Consider the following 19,738-nt stretch of genomic DNA (forward strand, 5'->3'; position numbering starts at 1 on the left):
AAAGGTTTTTGCTTAGATTTTTTTGTTAAAAATGGCCCTCACAATATAGCAATAATGCAAACAAGAGCTGTCAATGAGGACTGACATGCATCGTAAAGTGGAGTTTTGTGGAAATGTACAAAAGTCGAGGATGAGACAGTCCCTCCTGCGTGATTTTTCAAGAATACAAATTCACAATTTCCGGTTGACCTTTCTCTGGAATGACGCGTTTTCCACACAGAAACCGGCCGACAGCTGACGGAAGTAGCATGAGGTGCATAGTGTTGTTGACGCGAAGGGTTAGTTGGGAAAGTTTTAATAGGACGCCATTTTGCTCTTAGAAACAGAGGGAGAGCAGCAAAGGTTGTAGCTAATAAACACCCGTACGCATATTCAGGTACTTTAGATCTTCAGCGGGTAAGAATCAGTGTCATGGCAATATGTTATGGGAACTGATGTTGTTGTCGTCGTCATTGTAATTAAGTGCATCTGAAATATCTGACACAACGCAGCATTAGCTAAGCTAGCCGTGAAGCTAGTTTAGACCCTGACCAGGAAAAGCCCGAGTACATGTTGCTTTTGCACGGAGATACGTTACTAAAGCAAAGTGCTATTGGATGGATTTACGTCAGCTGTATGCATTGAGTCTAAATTTGAACAGGTTCAATCAAGGTCATGTTAGATGTGTGCCTTGACTGCAGCGTTAGTTTGTAACGTTACAGCTAGCTAGTTTTTGGAAAGGAGTTTGGCATGATCTTCTTCCTGTACGGGTAAACGGCTGGTATGAAATACCAAATATGTTAGTTTAAGATCAGATATTTAACTCTGTCATAATGAACAACCCTAATACCTCTACAAATGACTAGAGAAGGCGATTGGCTTTAATAAGTATTTTCCAATTTCCAAGTTGTGCTGCTGCCTGTCAGAAATCCTGGATTGCTAGTTAATAATCACTATAAGGTCTGGATGTAGAGCCAAACATTGCACCATCTCAGCTCTTAGCTTAGTTTTAAATGATATTATTGCTGGTTTAGACAAAATAAAACATTGCATCTCCATATTCTGAGATGTATCAAAAGCCAGTTAATCATTCTTTATTATCCTCAGTCAGCAGTAATCTGGCAGGTGCCATTTCTGCAAATGATATTCAGTATATTGTCTCTGTCTGGAATGATCGTGAGAGTCGCAAAAGTTTTGCCCTCTACAACCAAATGTTGTCACAGAGTCATAGATCCTCAACAATTGTTGATTTTTGCATTTGATCAGTGAATGCACCTTGAGCTTAACTGCCTGTCCTTCACCCTTACTTTTCAGACAGGATGGCGAGTCCGGGGAAAGACAACTACAGGATGAAGAGCTATAAGAACAAAGCGTTGAATCCTCAGGAGATGCGTCGAAGGAGAGAGGAGGAAGGAATCCAGCTACGCAAACAGAAGAGAGAGGAGCAGGTAAACGCTGTCTCACCTTGAACCACTTGATTAAAACCCTTTTACATTAGATTTAATGTATGAAACAGTGTGTAGCATTAAAGATGGACTTCCTGATTTTGGTATAGCACCTTTAAATGCCCAAATTTCCTCCCAACTCACTGTTGGCGTTTTGAAGCTCTACACCTGTCACAGTTATGTCTCAAAACATCAACAGAAGGAAATTTCAGATTAGGGAGTAGTCTTTAGTATTTGTGTGCTTGATAAGTAATACAGTAGTATATCAGACAGATTACTGCTGTCTCCAGTTTTCAGAAGTGACATCAGTGGATTTGATTATTATGCCCAGTGTATTTATATGAATAAAACTATTTGTAAAAGTCTTAAATGCTTGACATGTTTTCGCAATTAAGGACATTAAATGATCTCAATTACAATTGAACCTCTGTGCATTAACATGTGTGCTGGAGTGTTTGGTTTCACAATCAGTTCATCAAGCCAAGGTGGTAAAAATGTAAACAGCAGATTTATCATGTGACCATGACTCTGCTCCCACAGCTTTTCAAGAGGAGAAATGTATGCGTACCTTCAAATGATGAATCAATGCTGGAATGTCCAATCCAGGATCCAGACATCAGCTCCACAGTACCTGTTGCAGGTGTAAGTGTTGGCTTACTGTTGTTTTTTCTTTAAATTTACTTATCTGGCCTGGTATTTATAGCTGAAGCCCCAATATCAAACTTATGTCTAAACTCACTTTTTCCCTATAACTGTGATTGGCTACAATCTGAACTGGATTCTAATTTTGAATATTTATCTAATGTTGACATTTGTGCAGGATGGGGTCATAACTCCAGATATGATTCAGATGATCTTCTCTGAAGACCCAGACCAGCAGCTTATTGCTACACAGAAATTTAGGAAATTACTCTCCAAAGGTTTGTGTTGTATCTGGGAATTCAAATATTTACATAATGTATTTGATCTTAAATTGAGGTAATAATCTCTCACAGCTTTATTTAAGTGTCTGTTGTACCACTATTTCACTGATTAACATAATGAAGACTAAACCGAAAGAAAAGCCAACTTTTGAAACTCGCACTATATCACAACAGAACAGACTGTTTGACAAATCTCTGCAAAAAACACCACAGTAATCACCACTAAAGATGGAACTGTTTAAATTAAAGTCATTTTAAACAGATATAAAACAAGAAATCTTGATATTTTTAAGGAATACACAAAGTTTGGGCGATTGACTGGACGCTGTTTAGCAAGGTTTCACCTACATGAGTGGAATCACTTAACTCTGTAATGGTTCCATCGTAGAAAAGGTTTCAGTCGTAGTCATCTGGACACTGTTTTCAGAATCAAGACGTCTCGGCTCCCATCCGGAAGTTTGAGAATGACTTCCGAATGGGAGCCGAGACGTCTTGATTCTGAAAACAGTGTCCAGATGACTACGACTGAAACCTTTTCTACGATGGAACACTCCTGGATGAATGAGGGACTACACCGTCTGTAATGGTTTGTTTCAGTGTCATATTACGAGTTGGCTTTATATCCACTTAAAAGTACACTTTCTAATGAGCACAAAGGTAAACTGACTTCTAATCTCTTTTTGCACATTAGTTGATCAGAACCACTGCCTTCTTTTAAATGGCTTTCATTCTTTGAATCAGGTTATATTCAATGAGACGTGAGTTCTGTTCTGTTCTTGTGTGCAGAGCCCAACCCGCCCATAGATGAGGTGATTTCCACTCCTGGGGTTGTGAATTGTTTTGTGGAGTTCCTGAAGAGGAGTGAAAACTGCACACTGCAGGTGAGAGCTTCACAACACAGCACACAAAACTATGATTAGCAAGACATGTCAGGAATATGTTTAGTCATTTGAATGTCTAAATGTTTTCACTATGAGATAATAGCTATGGTTTTCTAATATAGTGTGCCACTGCTTCTATGTCGTCGACGTATTACCAGGGCTCTAGGGTGCGAGCATTTCGCATTTTGAATGTCTGTGGAGGAGATTTTTGTTGTACATTCTGGGATCTTTTCTATATCCCTAGCCTCCACGTTTACAGATACAAATAAAATGGAAGTGCTGCGGCACGTCGCATACATTATGGAAGAGGTCACAATAGTTTCCTATATACATTATGTTTGCTAATGAGCAAGCTACTTGCTATCTGGCAAATGTAACGCGCACAATGACGAGTGAGAAGTGGCGGAGGCGATGTTACGCGGTTTGTTCGCTTCCAGTGGGTCTTCCCCGTGAAAATGTGTGTGAAAATTTATTTGGGCGCCCAGGTGAATAACTCTTCCTCCGAAACCCGGTTCTTAATTTGAACCATTTCTAAATGAAGGGTTAATAAAATAAACCAGGGCATTTTATCGGTACTTGAAGAAACCAGTGAATGATAATGGTGGATCGGTAAATATGGTTATTGTGTAATTTATTGTCTCGCATGCAGAGGGCAGAGCTCAGCTCGTCCACCACACACACCTACCAACCTTCGTGGGTAAAAAGCCAATAAGAGTAATTTATCAACACCGGTTTAACAAGCATAAAGTTTAGGGCTGCCCCTTAATAGTCAACTAAAGCGTTAGTTGATGTCTTTGTCGACCACGTTGTCATTAGTCGGGTAGTCGCAGGCAGAAAGAGCTGCGCATTGTCACCGGGACGAAACTATCAGGGGATTGTTGCAACACGGACCTTTCTCTTGTAACACAGGAAGTAACTTACTGGCGCACTGCTGCTAACTGTACTAGCTGCCATTAGCTAGTTAGCTAAGTTAGCGGTCATATTAGCTGACTCTACCCAATCTGGGAGCTCGGAGTACCGGGGGAGTGTTGGTGTTTGTTTACACCGCTAGCACAGGAGCTTTGGGCCGCCGGGAGGAGGAAGTTCTCAGGCCCGGGGCGGCGGACCCAGCGAGGGATGCTGCCGGGCGAGCGGGCAACGAAACACGGCTCAGCAGCCTTCCAGAGAACACGGGACCGGGACCGAACACACCGATGGAGGCCAGTTTGACGACAGGGACACCGAGGTGATAGCGGCTCCAACCAGGACTCTGACTCTGGGGACGATGAAGACACTGCATCAGGCGGGGACAGGAGAGGCGTGAAGCGGCAGAAGAGCGAGTTTGTAGCGAGTTAATTTTTAAGTAACATTATTGTTACTTAAGTATTGATAAGTCCGCGAGTATTTGTTTTTGTGCAGTGTACAGGGAGTGCAGAATTATTAGGCAAATGAGTATTTTGACCACATCATCCTCGTTATGCATGTTGTCTTACTCCAAGCTGTATAGGCTGGAAAGCCTACTACCAATTAAGCATATTAGGTGATGTGCATCTCTGTAATGAGAAGGGGTGTGGTCTAATGACATCAACACCCTATATCAGGTGTGCATAATTATTAGGCAACTTCCTTTCCTTTGGCAAAATGGGTCAAAAGAAGGACTTGACAGGCTCAGAAAAGTCAAAAATAGTGAGATATATTGCAGAGGGATGCAGCAGTCTTAAAATAGCCAAGCTTCTGAAGCGTGATCATCGAACAATCAAGCGTTTCATTCAAAATAGTCAACAGGGTCGCAAGAAGCGTGTGGAAAAACCAAGGCGCAAAATAACTGCCCGTGAACTGAGAAAAGTCAAGCGTGCAGCTGCCAAGATGCCACATGCCACCAGTTTGGCCATATTTCAGAGCTGCAACATCACTGGAGTGCCCAAAAGCACAAGGTGTGCAATACTCAGAGACATGGCCAAGGTAAGACAGGCAGAAAGTCGACCACCACTGAACAAGACACACAAGCTGAAACGTCAAGACTGGGCCAAGAAATATCTCAAGACTGATTTTATGGACTGATGAAATGACAGTGAGTCTTGATGGGCCAGATGGATGGGCCCGTGGCTGGATTGGTAAAGGGCAGAGAGCTCTAGTCCGACTCAGACGCCAGCAAGGTGGAGGTGGAGTACTGGTTTGGGCTGGTATCATCAAAGATGAGCTTGTGGGGCCTTTTCGGGTTGAGTATGGAGTCAAGCTCAACTCCCAGTCCTACTGCCAGTTTCTGGAAGACACCTTCTTCAAGCAGTGGTACAGGAAGAAGTCTGCATCCTTCAAGAAAAACATGATTTTCATGCAGGACAATGCTCCATCACACGCGTCCAAGTACTCCACAGCGTGGCTGGCAAGAAAGGGTATAAAAGAAGAAAATCTAATGATACGGCCTCCTTGTTCACCTGATCTGAACCCCATTGAGAACCTGTGGTCCATCATCAAATGTGCGATTTACAAGGAGGGAAAACAGTACACCTCTCTGAACAGTGTCTGGGAGGCTGTGGTTGCTGCTGCACGCAATGTTGATGGTGAACAGATCAAAACACTGACAGAATCCATGGATGGCAGGCTTTTGAGTGTCCTTGCAAAGAAAGGTGGCTATATTGGTCACTGATTTGTTTTTGTTTGGTTTTTGAATGTCAGAAATGTATATTTGTGAATGTTGAGATGTTATATTGGTTTCACTGGTAAAAATAAATAATTGAAATGGGTATAAATTTGTTTTTTGTTAAGTTGCCTAATAATTATGCACAGTAATAGTCACCTGCACACACAGATATCCCCCTAAAATAGCTAAAACTAAAAACTACTTCCAAAAATATTCAGCTTTGATATTAATGAGTTTTTTGTGTTCATTGAGAACATGGTTGTTGTTCAATAATAAAATTAATCCTCAAGAATACAACTTGCCTAATAATTCTGCACTCCCTGTATTCCCGTGTTTTGAACAACGAGACTTGTGTGATGTTATACTGTGTTAAAATAATTTCACAAAAAGAGGCGGCTCGCTTCGTGGCCCTTGTAAAATGTAGATTTTAAAGGCTCACTATTACGGTTTTGTATTTCTCTGTAATGTAGCACAGTGTTAATGCTACTTGTAACATTCTTTTTCAGCCGTGGAACTCAGATAGTTTTCCCCCAAAATATACATTTAAATAATTAAATTAATATCATAAATGACTAGTCTACCAATGGCTTGAACAAACGACTACTAGTCGACTAAAACAAATCTTTAGTCGGGGGCAACCCTAATAAAGTTGCAGAAAAACGATATTTTCAACCGCTTTGCCCTCCGTATCCCATTCAGCCACAGCGCACTCTTTAGGCTAATAGTAAATTGCTATGAACAAGCTAAAACTAAAGCTGACTGTATGTAACTGTCTATAGCGCAATTAGGCACATATATCTTACATCTAAGCAAATCCTTGTAGACTTACTGGCTGAGACGGCAGCCACAAAATAATGATTTACTATTGAGTGGGTGGTGAATTTGAATATGTATCTGTCAGTGGCTGGTAGATGTTCACATTTTAAAAAGTTAATTTCCCAAACTGATGAGGACAGGATGAATGATAGTGACCGATTTTGACTGTTGTGCATTCTTTTTAAACTTCACTCAGTGTTTTACTGTCGTGAATATTATTTTATTTAGATTTTTTTTTTTATTTAGCTGTTTCTGCTCTAGAAGTAATATTTTAGTATATTTAAAATGTGAATACATTCAAATCCTGTTGTGAATTTCTGCTTTATTCAGTAATAAAAAAAGAACTGAGAAGAGCATCAGTAAAGGACCCGTAAGGAGTAGCCTATAGATAAGAGTAGTAGTATTGATAAAATCCTAACGATACCCATCCCTAGTTCTTCTAACGCTATCTTGAAGAAGTCAGAATCTCCCAGTTAAAAATAAATTCATATATCAATAAATTCAGTGGATTAACTTGTAGTTCTGAATAAGGACTTTCAGTATTTGGAGCAAGTAGCTTTTGGCTAATAAGGTATGCCAAAGTCAGTAGGCTACTGTTATTTCAATGTGTGAATACATATTTAATCAACATTTGATATCTTCTGCTTTGTATATAAATGTCTTTTAAGGATGAATTAAGTTGAGCGCTAAACACAAGTTCAATAATAGGTTTGAAAGGATTCAGATTGAATACTGGATTCAGACTGGATAAAATGCTATCAAAACCCCAACTCATTTCAAAGCCGAAAAAGAATTTGTAGACTCTATGCTGTTTTGAAAAGGTCCCAAGTACATCTTATGTTTCAAAATTCTTTGGTAATCTCCAAGTTGAGTCAGTTTGCCCCTGCGTTTTATGCATACTGTGTACTTGAGTTCACCATGAGCAATGTCCAGAATTCAATATCTGGCTCTCAAAGATGTGGTACATCTCAAATGTTCATACTAAGAATAACTTGCACCAGTCAAAGTAATTCATGTTTTTAATTTCTCTGAAATGTCACTTCAGCAGTATAGAACATAATATGTTGTATATTGCTTGATCTATTTGTAATTAATCAAGAAGTAAATGATTGCATGGGAAAGGTGGTCATGTTATTAACTTGGCTGGTGGTAATTTCAGACTGTGGATTTACTGAAATGATATTTTTGTGTGTATTATGGGTGTTTCCAACAGTTTGAGGCAGCCTGGGCACTTACAAACATCGCATCAGGTACCTTCCTGCACACCAAGGTGGTGATTGAAACAGGAGCAGTTCCCATTTTCATTGAGCTGCTGAACTCTGAGTACGAGGATGTCCAGGAACAGGTGAGAGCCTACAATATTACATTTTAAATATGGGCGTAAGTGTCATTATATAGACCATAAAACAGTACTCATTTGAAATGCTCTTTTTTGAAACAGATACTTTCTGCATGCAGTGTTTAAGTTCTGCAAGATTTCTGTTTGTATTGTGTAGTAGTAGCCTGGTAACGCACAAAAAGCAATCACAATATTATATTCTGCACTCTGTATTTATTCCAGCTTTTTTGTCAATTGCCAATCGCATGATTGTTGCTGTGTTTGCCGTGTTGCAAACAAGCTGTTGCATTTCTTTCCTGAACTTGGCACTGCTCAGGAGGTGATACTAAATCCAAGATTTAGGTTCAGGAACTCGGTGTAAAAGTTAAATAAAGTTGTGAGTTCCTGGAGTGGAAAAGGCCTGTACATATTGAAATCACAATATAAAATGACATATACCTTGATAAGAGTTTATCCACATCACCCACTCCTAACACCACTCACTGGGCTGTCATTTGTCTGTTCAAATTCTTGAACTGACAACATGGTGACTGTCCTGAACATGCTGCTAAATTTTGCCTGAATTATCCACAAAAATCAGTTTCAGAATAAATTAGAGGTGAGAAACAGGTCATACAGCTGCAGAAACATACACAGTTGTATCAACAGAGTCTAGTTTTGCTAGCCTTCATGACTGGATCAGGAGTTTTGAGAGGCAGCTAGTCACTGATTGGTGCAGCACATTCTCATTCAGACACTGAGGCATATTGACGGTGTGTTGTGTTTCAGGCGGTTTGGGCGTTGGGGAACATAGCAGGAGACAATGCCGAGTGCAGAGACTACGTGCTTAACTGTGGCATCCTGCTGTCTCTACAACAGTAAGTGTCCTTCCTCTCTGTCTGAATGTGTCAAATATTATGTGATAACAACTGGATCCTGCGTTGTCATGTCCAGGCTACTCGCTAAATCCAACCGTCTTACAACAACCCGCAATGCAGTGTGGGCTCTGTCCAACCTGTGCCGAGGGAAGAACCCACCACCAGATTTTGCTAAGGTGACTCTACGTTTCATAACTAAATGGAATACTGTAGCCCATTTGCCTTATTTCTGCTTGCAGCATTAATTCTTGAATTGTTCATCCAGCTGTGTCTTTGTTGTCCTTGTCTCTGGTGTGTGTCAGGTGTCTCCTTGTCTCAGCGTGCTGTCCAGGCTTCTGTTCAGCAGTGATCCAGATGTGCTGGCTGACGCTTGCTGGGCTCTGTCCTACCTGTCTGACGGCCCTAATGAAAAGATCCAGACGGTCATCGACTCCGGGGTCTGCCGCAGACTGGTGGAGCTGCTTATGTAAGGAACGAACGATTCCATATTATAGGAGTAGTCATTTCCTGATTCACTAGAGGAAGAACAGGTCAAGCTGAATTACATGTATGTGACATGTAATTTCAGTGGTGGGTTATCTAGTAGTGTAGTGTAAAGCAGTGTAGGTGCTGGGGTTCCCTGCAGTTTAGTGAACTATTCACACTGATGGACTGGTGATTTAACTATGGACTGGAACTATATTCAAAGGAAAATCCCATTGTTTTTCCCATAAATGTGGCTGTTGTGACTCTATGGGTCATGCCAACTTTGTACTTGCCACCTCCATTGTAGAGCGAGAGATTTGGGGAAATGAGGACTTGCACAAAACAACCTAACACGTAAACACAGAATGTAGCCACCTGGAAAAGCCATTATGGCTAACTGCACAGGGATCTACATCTGGGGCAACTTGCAGACTTTTTCTCTCAACTAACATTATAAATGTAAGGTCGAATCACAGTGGGTCAAGGAAAATGTATAACCAGATGCTAGTGTTTATATGCAATCCCTCATAATATAGTGTTTAACATTTTAGCTTTTTCCTACTGTATGAAGAGCTCACCGTGTGGTCCAGCCACCCTAAAACTTTTGGGGAGGTGAAACTAAGTCTGCAGGACAGCAGTGTTTATCAGAGCCACAAATTAATTAGTTGTAACTTTTCCAGATCCCAGTTACACAGCTGGGATCACTGTCATCCGTGGACTCATTTTCATCAGACATGATTGCATCACAACAATACTTGTGAAAATATATTCTCTAGAGATCTGTGACATTTTGTAGCTGTAGACAGACAAAATAAGTGATAGCTAGGGGAGTTTTAACCAGATCGGAGAGGGTGCACAACCAGCGGATCATATTTCAGAAAGGTAGTGATCCTCTTCTTCCTCTCCTCTTTGAGCTGTGGTAGCAGTTCCTTTCGTTTCATGCAAACATTTTCGGAAAAGTCCTCGTTGATGAAGATATTAGTGCGTTTGAGGGATTTTGCTCTCTTCAGAATTTCTTGCTTGCTTTTGTATCGAAGCAATTTAACCACAATGGATCTGGGGTAACTGGCGTAGTCATATTTTCCAGTTCGATGAGATCTTTCTAATTGTATACGCCTGGAGTCTATTTTCAGGTGGTCAGATAATACTTTGTTAGCCTTGATCTCTGTCACTCCAAGATTCAGATTTTGAGTCCGGCACTCCATCTACTGCTAAGTTGTTTCTTCTTGACTGATTTTACATATAATCCATTTTTGCGGACAGACTATTAATGGAAGCTATGCTTTGGTGGCTTGCGAGTCATCCAAATCTGCCTGTGAAAGTGGAGGCTAGCTGGAAGGTCTTGAATGTCTTTGGACATGTTCAGTACATCTTTAACAAGACTGTCCATGCGGGCAAACATAGAATCAACAATCACTTGTAGATATGATTTGTAGCTCTTTTCTTGTGTGAGTTGTTCTTCAGCTTTTCTAGGCATTTTGATTTGAGTCCACAGTGACTTGATGTTGAGGAGCTCGCTCTGAGAAGATAGTCAAGATAATCAATGAAAGCAGGTGGGATGGTGGTAGATCCAGTAGGTCTGGATTGTCAATCCATCAAAAATCTCTTTAAGCATTGTCCATCCACACTTCACAACTCTTCTCTATATATGACTTGAATGTTTGACAAAGAAAATGTCTGTTTTTAGTAGTATGTAAGTAGTAGAAGTAGTAAGCATTTAAAAGGTCCAGAAATACAGTAAGACAATTTGAGTGGCTTGTAGCCAAAGTTTCACGCTGCTACTGAAACAGGAAATCAATGGTCTTGAACAGAAATCGTTGGTGTCAATTGGGTTCTATTGTTCTTGTCAGTGGAATGCCCCTAACCTGAATTAATTTATGCATGAATATCTTTAATTGAATAGTTTCAGTTTCTCAATGTTTTGGCATGAAAACTGTCAAATTCTTCAAAGAAATTAGATTTTAGAGGTCTCACCATCAGTAGCTTTTGCTGTAACACTGTGTGAATGTTTGTTTTTATTTGTTATAGGCACAGTGACTATAAGGTTGTTTCTCCTGCTTTACGTGCGGTGGGCAACATTGTAACAGGAGATGACATCCAGACTCAGGTAGAGGCTCAACTACTCACAGTACTGATTCCCTCACTTTGTCTTCATTCATTTATTTGTAAGGGATCATATACAGTATTAAGTGTAAATGTTGCCATCTGATGTTTGTTTGTATGTTTGTCATCTCAGGTAATCTTGAACTGTTCAGCACTACCATGTTTACTCCACCTCCTCAGCAGTCCCAAGGAGTCCATCAAGAAGGAGGCGTGCTGGACTGTGTCCAACATCACAGCAGGAAACAGAGCTCAGATTCAGGTAAAGGCTGCTTCACCTGGGTTTAGTGTGTCGTCTGAAGAAGGGCTGCTGTTTGTTGTAGCTGACAATATTTCTTCTCGTCAGAATGTGATTGATGCCAACATCTTCCCAGTACTGATAGAGATCCTTCAGAAGGCCGAGTTCCGCACGAGGAAGGAGGCAGCGTGGGCTATTACTAACGCCACCTCTGGGGGCACTCCTGCACAGATAAGGTATGTTTGCCAGACTTAAGGGGCGATTACACAGAGATGCACCGCTAGAAACGCGTTGCCAGCAAAACCATCGTTTTCCTATGGTACGGCGCGCATAAAAATTAAAATATTCTAAATTTTTCAGCGCAAGTTATAGTCGCACCACCTGTCAATGTCAAACTTGGCCCAGGCAGCCAATCAAATCAAGCAGGAGGTGGGCTTTACTACTTTACCACTTTGTTCCTGTTGCTTGAGCAGCCAGGTGAATCTCTCTGGCAAGTATAATGCCATTTTCTATGCTGATATATAGGCTAACTAGCTAGCTTGCTAGTTAGCTGTTGGACTGTGAGAGAGCTACGGAGCAGCCCTGCTCCTCAGGCGCACCAGCTGTTGTGGTGTTTGTTAAGGGGCTGCGCCTGTAGCCTCCGTGTGATCTTCCCTTTAAACACCCAGGAGAACACTGAGAATTTGACAACTCCCTCCTGGATAACAGGATTGTAGAATAGTGATCAGCTCAGCCGCAGCTGGAGCCAGACCAAAGTCACACAGTCCAGACAACGTTTGATCTGCCTCTCGATAATGTTTTGAAAATAGACAGGCTTGTATTTACAGTTAGAACATTAGGAGAAAAAATGATCACGTTTTTATATTTTAATGTTTTTTAATAATTTTACTGACCAAAACTTTGTAATGACTAATCTATTAAAAATAAATGTGATTTAAGATTTTTCTTCGTGTGAACAGATACCTGGTGTCTCTGAATGCCATTAAACCAATGTGTGACCTGCTGACAGTGATGGACTCAAAGATCGTGCAGGTGTCTCTGAATGGTCTGGAGAACATCCTCAGACTAGGAGAACAGGAGGCCAAACAGAACGGAACAGGCATCAATCCGTACTGTGCTCTCATTGAGGAGGCTTACGGTACAGCTCTGCAACACATCACACAACTAATAAATGACTCACACATATTTTGTTGCTGTATCTGTACCACAAATACATCTGTGAACCAACGATTCTGCACAATTACATTCAGGTTTTATAATCTGATTAGCCTGAATTAATAGTTGTCTTGTTACGATACACTTATCTTGTCTCTGGTTGAGACATGTACTTATGAAATAGTCCAGTAATGATAAAATAGTTTTTACTGTTTGACAAATAACACATACATCTTTTGATTGAAATGATTACACGACAACATCATTTAACAGCTGAATGTCCACTAAATTTGAAGTTTTTTAACTTTTATCATTAAGAAAAAGCTCCCTGGCACCCGGAGGACGTAAATGTCTGAGGTTTGATGCCTTCAAATGAGTTCCACTCCCACTTTGTCTTTTGTAGTTTATGCTGCATTAACAATATATAAAGTATTATTTGTAATTGCTTTCACCTCTTCAGCATTAGTACCATTTTAAGCCATCCTGACCCTCCAAAGTGTGACAAATAGCTGCCAAAACTACAGACAGCTGTGAGGCGTCCTAACGCATTTGTCAGCCAGTGTCACCACCCACACACACCGGGGACACACACTGTTTCTCGATGCATTTCACATCCACACCTCAACTTACCATTAGAAATATTTAATAGTCCATCCTTTCTTGTATGGGATAGTTAAATTTCAGGAGCCAGTTGCACCAGCTGTTCATAAGTTCAAACTTTGCTTAGGAATTCACGCATAACTAAATTAAAGCGGATTGTACCACACAAACTAGTTCTTATGTACTTATATTAGTTGTTACTAAATATTTACACCTAGTAACTACTGGATGTAACAGTTGTGTAGCTGTTAACCAACTGGACAATTTGCCTGCTACGAGAATAAAAACGCTTGGAGCGACTAGACAAGCTAATTGAAAATGGACAGCATATTCACCATCAGCGGGTTATATGTGACAGGCTACACCCACTGGATCTTTACAATGATGTGGGTATTTCTGCCTGTTGTTATTGATTCAGGCGTGAGTAGATAATGAGGATTACTGACCAGCAGGTGATGCTTGTAAATGCTTGTCAGTTGAAAACTTTATTAAACGTTATGATGTTTTAAACAAATTATTAACTCAAACAGCTAGAACTTTGCCTAAAGAAAATACTGTTTAAAATGAACTGTAAAATGTAATTCAGGAAATATATCATCAAACAAGTACAGTTTTTGAAACTTGGTGCTAAAGACATAGTTGTGGCATTATTCATTCTACACTTCAGTTAATCCTGTTGTACTTTTGCCACATAGTTGTGTGAAGTATAGGAACTAGAATGAGTTGTGTATATGTGGGTGAACCCTTTCAGGCCTGGACAAGATCGAGTTCCTGCAGAGCCACGAGAACCAGGAGATCTACCAGAAAGCCTTCGACCTGATCGAACACTACTTCGGCGTGGAGGAGGAGGACGCCAGTCTGGCTCCTCAAGTGGACCAGAGTCAAGGCCAGTTTGTCTTCCAGCAACAGGAAGGACCTATGGAGGGTTTCCAGCTTTAACACCACCTCACCTCCACAGCACCTTCTTCTTGGTCTCTAAACCTCTGCTAGAGACAGTGGCCTATTGGTCTGCAAACTCTCCTGGGACAACACCTCGTCTTTGCCGGGCCAGCTCCACCAGCTCCCCAGACCTTCACTTCTACTATGTACTCACAGCAACACCTACTCTGGAGAGCCAGAGAGAGCTTTGTGAATATGGAGATGAAACATAAGAGCCCGTTTGGCTCATTGGTGCTGTGCTGTGGGAACCTGTTTGGAGGGCTCAGTCTTGCTGGTTTCTATCCCATAGATGAGATGTCCATGCCATGGAAAGCCAACTCATGCTAAAGAAAGAATTCTCTCTTTTTTTCTTTAATGCTGCACAGTATGATGTTCCTTTGACTTCCTGTGATATTTTTTCATCATTCTAAATTATGTTTATGATATTTGTGTTACAATTAGAAACTGGTGTCTCCAAATCAGCATCCATATCCCTTATTCAATGTGAAACTACCTCTTCAGTCTTCAGAAAGAAAGAAACCGAAAGGAAGGAAGGAAGAAAAGAAAAGCCCTAAATGAACAGCAAAACGGCAAAAATCCAATCTTAAAATCCTTGGTGTTCAGATTCAGGGTCTAGTGGCTGAGCTGTCAGAAGTCTGTAGGCAGGTAGTGGATGTAAATACAGTACTACTCCACATCCTGGTGTTGCCATACTTAGTCTGAAGCAGCTGCACATGCTTTCTGGGCTCTTTGTCCTCTCCTGTCGATTTAAAAGGACTTGGCGAGCACCTGGAGACTGCTTCTTTTATTTATTTGTCTTTTGAGAGCTGTGGTGGAGATCCTCTTTCTCTTCTCCACCCTCAGTTCTGACTGAAGGAAACAGATTCCTGGATTATGTAACCGGCCAACTGGCCCAAGTTTGTTTGAAATCTGCAACAGTGTTGGCTGTTCACTAGTGTTTTTTTCTGCTTATTTTAAATCTTCTTTATTTCAGAAAGCAGTATCAGGGCAAGACAAGTGCTGTATGTTACATGATGGACATGATGCAGTATGTGCAACAATCTTGAATGAGATTTTTGTCCTGTTTTCTAGGTCACTATGAACTATCAAGGTAATATATCATAAATTATTTTTTCTGCCTTCAATCATCATTTCCTTGATGTGATGGGATTAGTCGACAGAGGGGTTGTATATTATATATACATGTAAGAAAGTGTAAAGACGTATTTAAGTGGCTGTGGGAAGGTGTGATATGCAATTATGTTTTCTGGCTGATATGCAGTTGTAGTATTTCCAGTCCATCACTGCTTTATGCACCCTTGACAGTTTGTTTTATTTTGAGGTTTGTCTCCTGTGAGGTTTTGTCTCCTAAGCTTTTATATTTATTTTTATTTTTTCATTTTCTGATTTTGTGGTTGAAGTCTTAAGATGGAAACACAGTGGGATTTTTTTCCTGCTTTTGGCTCTACCCCTGAACCACATTTGAGTACAGCGACATTGATTGGTGGAGAACTGAACATGAAATCAATCTATATTTGCATGAAATGGAAAATATTTCTAATGCAGAAATTACATCAAGCACATTCAATCGTGTATAGTTTTCTAATATTCCTGGTTTGTATGATTGTATATCATATTTTTTAGGTTTTGGTAGTGTTTTTGTTTTCTCCTGTTTGGGAATTAATTTGCTGTGTACTTGTGGCTCTCAGTAGAAATTGTGTGTTAGAATTCCAGCAGCCGTGTACAGGAGTGAATTACTGTATGCAGCAACAGTTCCTAACACTGACAGAGGTCTGACAATGAAGCTGGGTCAGGCTGTCTGTAATGATGCCTGGCTCTTCTGTGTGGGGATGCACACTTATATTGTGTAACAAGAATTAATAAAGTGATCTGTTGGATACAAACCAAACACGCTTGCATTACTGCTTTTTGTCCTTTCTTTAGGAAAGTTCTTATTCTAATTGACTGTCACATTTACTGTTGAATTGAGTTGACTGAAAATGCTTTTGTAAAGTAAATAAGTAAATTTACTCAGAAATCTTACTTGAGTACATTTGAGGTTCTTGTATATCCATTTCATACTTTTTATACTTCACTACCTTTGCAGAGGGAAATATTGTACATTTTACTCCACTACCTGTATTACAAGTGTTGTCTGGTGATTGTAGATATGATTTCAAAATAGATCGAGTGTTTTCATTGCCGACGTGCTACTGCAGTTTCAGTAGCAACGGTTCTTGTGAGAGAAATCATCCCAAGATGGGGACTCCCATCTAAGGTAACCAGTGACTATGGTATGCATTTTGTAAATAGTGTAATCCAGAGCCTTTCAGAAAGTTTGAAAATAAATCTAAAAACACATTGTGCCTACCCAGCGTTTGGAGGTGCAGTTGAAAGAGCAAATCAGACTCTTAAAAACAAAGCTCACAAAGCTTATGGCTGAAACACAACTGTCATGGGTTGATGTTCTGCCCTTAGAACTGATGTACATGAGAAGTCGTCCACACAAAACCACAGGACTCTCCCCCATGAGATACTTACTGTACGCCCCATGCACATGATCGACACACCCTTTCCCCAGAGCAAGCTGACCCTTACAGGGCTTGAGGATGAAATGTTAGCATATTGTTGTGCTCTTAATACTCTGAAGCTTATCTTTCCTAATGTAAATGCTGCCTTGCCTCAGCCCACCTCAGAACAGCGCCACAACTTCTAGCCAAATGATTGGGTCATGGTAAAATACTTGAGGAAACCCGGCACCAACATTGCTGGTCATGACCATTCCAGGTGCTCCTAACCACTCCAACTGCAGTTAAGGTAACAGGGAGAGCCACCCAGTGTAAATCCTTCCCCGGAAATGCCACCCGACCGGACACAATGCCGCCAGAGGCCTAACCTGTGGGGCTTCGAGGAGGAATCCTGCCGTGTAATCCTGGCCACCAGCTTCTTCGTTGGCATCACCATAGTCCTCTGCCCTCGACCGTGGGAAATAGTCCACCGGCAGGACTCTAAAAATGGCCGCTCCTCAGAGGGAAGTGCCCTACCAACGGCACCATCGCAGACCTGGAGTAGTGGTCCAGAAAAAGCTGACAACAGTCCCCTGCCAACGACACCAATGCAGGCCCAGAAGAAGCTGACAAATGTGGCATCCGACCACCAATGATCGATGCTGAACTGTTAACAATGGAGCAACAGAAGAGACAAAAATCTCTTTCAAAGACCCAGATCACCCAGAAAGAAACTCTCTTCTAAAACATTTAGCTGGACACACACACACACACCAAAGTTCACAATGTTGTGTTTCTGCACCTACACACTCGCATGCATGAGAGCTTTAATGTATAGGTTGATTGATGGTGTTATGGGGACCACTCAAACATACCTGCAACTCTCTACTGAACCTGAACTGGGGACACATGATCTTTTCCCAACTTCTGATTGGGCTCCAGGTTCTCCATACAGTGATGATGAGGAAGAATAAATCCTTTTAAATATTTGTGTGACATTTGAATTATGCTTGCTTATAACAGAAGATCCTCATTGTCATAAGCAGTGAAGTATTTGCATCTATTGCAGTTTAACCAGCATTATCTTATTGTAATTATAATTTTAAGTATTACTTTTGTTTTTTTCTTGGTAATTCTTGAATGTATTTCTCCATGTTATTGTTGCCACTTTGTGTAAAAAGGGGGAAATGTAAGGAATAAATTGTGACTTAGCAGCTTAAAGGTTAATATTAAACCAGAGCTTCTAACAAATGGAGGGATAGTTTATCACACTAAATACATAAAGATGAATTATAATTGCACAAAGGTTCTTTCATTCCTGAGAGGAAGTGTAAATGCTTTTACACTTTAATACTGTCACTGCAGCTCAGTTATCAAGCTCCTCTCCTTGGAATCAGGTCCTAGTTTGGGTTAAGGAGGCAGACACCATCTCCACATTTAAGAGTAGGCTGAAGACTTTGATAAAGCTTATAGTTAGGGCTGGCTTGGGTGAGTCCTGAACCATCCCTTAGTTATGCTGCTATAAGCCTAGACTGCCGGGACTTCCCATGATGCACCTCTTTCCTCTCTCCTTCTCTCCCTCTCCATCTGTATGCATTTTTATCCCATTACTACACGTTACTAACTCGACATCTTCTCTCTCCTGTAGTTTTGTGCTTTCTCGTCTCTCCTTCTGTCACTTCCAGCAGGTATTTCTGCCTCCGGAGCTGCAGAGACTGGATCAGTGGTTGTGAGCCACCTGCTGGCCCCGTGTTCCTGCTCGACAACTTCTACTACAGTTGTTGTTTTTGGCTCTGTTACTATTATTGTCGACTGTCATTCCTATTATTGTCACTACCATAATATTATTACTATTTTAAAATTCTAGGTGGTATTTGCATTGTGTCCCCACCTCCTTCTCTCTCTCTCTCTCTCTCTCTCTCTCACTCTCTCTCTCTCTAAACCTCTCTAAACCTCTCTCTCAAAACCTCTTTCTCTGTCTCTCTGCCTCTCTCTCTCTCTCTCTCAAAACCCAACACGGCAGCGGCGGATGGCCGCCCACCATTGAGTCTGGTTCTGTCCAAGGTTTCTGTCTGTTAATAGGAAGTTCTTTCTTGCCACTGCTGCCAAATGTTTGCTCATGATGGGATTTGTTGGGTCTCTGTAAATTGTATTATAAAGAGTATGGTCTAGACCTGCTCTATAGGAAAAGTGCAATGAGATAACTTCTGTTATGAATTGGCACTATATAAATAAGATTGAATTGAGCTGAATTGAATTGAACAGTGATCTGCTGCTGCCGCGGGGACACAAATCAGTCAGACACAAACAGCTAGTGCAACAACAGGGCAGAAAGCAAAGTTAGTGAAGGAGCCCCCTCACAACACAGTTACAGAAAGACGGCGTGGCTCACATCCAGATCTGAACTTGAGTGATAGGATTAACTCGGACCCAACACTTTCAGCTTCCGGTCCTCCTGCATACACAAAAAGGTGATTTAGTTGTCAGCACAAATCCCAAAATTATGATTGGTGAGGTTGCTGTATGTAAGTCATGGACCCTGGCTGAGGTTATGGAAATGACTAGAAAGGCGCCCAATACTCATTAAGATGAGAATTTGGTTTGGCTTAATTAGGTGTGTACTGTCTACAATTATCTAGTGCCTGATGTGAAACAGCTGATGTGAGGCTCGTCCAAGGTTTTGTCGTAAGTCCTGGGGTTTACGCAGCAGGAATAAAATGTGATCTGGAAGACTTGCAGTTACCAGGGGGAGCTCACTCTTGCAGTATGCTGATGACATTTTGATGGCATCACCTTCAAAAGAGGCCTGTCACACTGACTCTATACTGCTTCTTAAAAGACTGGCTGAGCGTGGTCAGTGAGTTACGAATCCCTATTAGTCTGGCAAGATAGTCT

The 19,738-nt window shown here is 41.1% G+C and overlaps 1 protein-coding gene across 4 annotated transcripts; it reads left to right on the forward strand.

The window, feature by feature from the left end:
- Nucleotides 1–145: 145 nt before the first annotated feature.
- On the forward strand, nucleotides 146–16,245 carry kpna5 (karyopherin alpha 5 (importin alpha 6)). Of its 4 annotated transcripts, XM_044206528.1 has the most exons (14): nucleotides 292–376; nucleotides 1,294–1,427; nucleotides 1,965–2,066; nucleotides 2,245–2,344; nucleotides 3,134–3,228; nucleotides 7,878–8,009; nucleotides 8,772–8,860; nucleotides 8,937–9,036; nucleotides 9,163–9,326; nucleotides 11,354–11,432; nucleotides 11,562–11,687; nucleotides 11,772–11,899; nucleotides 12,623–12,801; nucleotides 14,170–16,245. In XM_044206528.1, exons 2-14 carry the CDS (start codon nucleotides 1,299–1,301, stop codon nucleotides 14,355–14,357), a joined length of 1,611 nt encoding a protein of 536 aa, XP_044062463.1. In that variant the 5' UTR covers nucleotides 292–376; nucleotides 1,294–1,298; the 3' UTR covers nucleotides 14,358–16,245. The 4 variants fall into 4 exon arrangements, with proteins under 4 accessions (XP_044062462.1, XP_044062461.1, XP_044062460.1 ...); XM_044206527.1 differs by lacking the exon at nucleotides 292–376 and adding an exon at nucleotides 146–253 and having other exon boundaries at nucleotides 11,562–11,899; XM_044206526.1 differs by having other exon boundaries at nucleotides 239–376; nucleotides 11,562–11,899.
- Nucleotides 16,246–19,738: the final 3,493 nt, after the last annotated feature.

The sequence above is a fragment of the Siniperca chuatsi genome, linkage group LG9 (genome assembly GCF_020085105.1).
Source record: "Siniperca chuatsi isolate FFG_IHB_CAS linkage group LG9, ASM2008510v1, whole genome shotgun sequence".
Classification (NCBI taxonomy): domain Eukaryota; kingdom Metazoa; phylum Chordata; class Actinopteri; order Centrarchiformes; family Sinipercidae; genus Siniperca; species Siniperca chuatsi.

Excerpts from the sequence above, each read along its gene's own strand:
- kpna5 (XM_044206527.1), top strand. The coding sequence starts at position 1,299 with ATGGCGAGTCCGGGGAAAGACAACTACAGGATGAAGAGCTATAAGAAC. Across the intron at positions 8,861-8,936 it reads ATCCTGCTGTCTCTACAACA|GCTACTCGCTAAATCCAACC; the intron begins GTAAGTGTCCTT and ends TGTCATGTCCAG. Across the intron at positions 9,037-9,162 it reads CACCACCAGATTTTGCTAAG|GTGTCTCCTTGTCTCAGCGT; the intron begins GTGACTCTACGT and ends GGTGTGTGTCAG.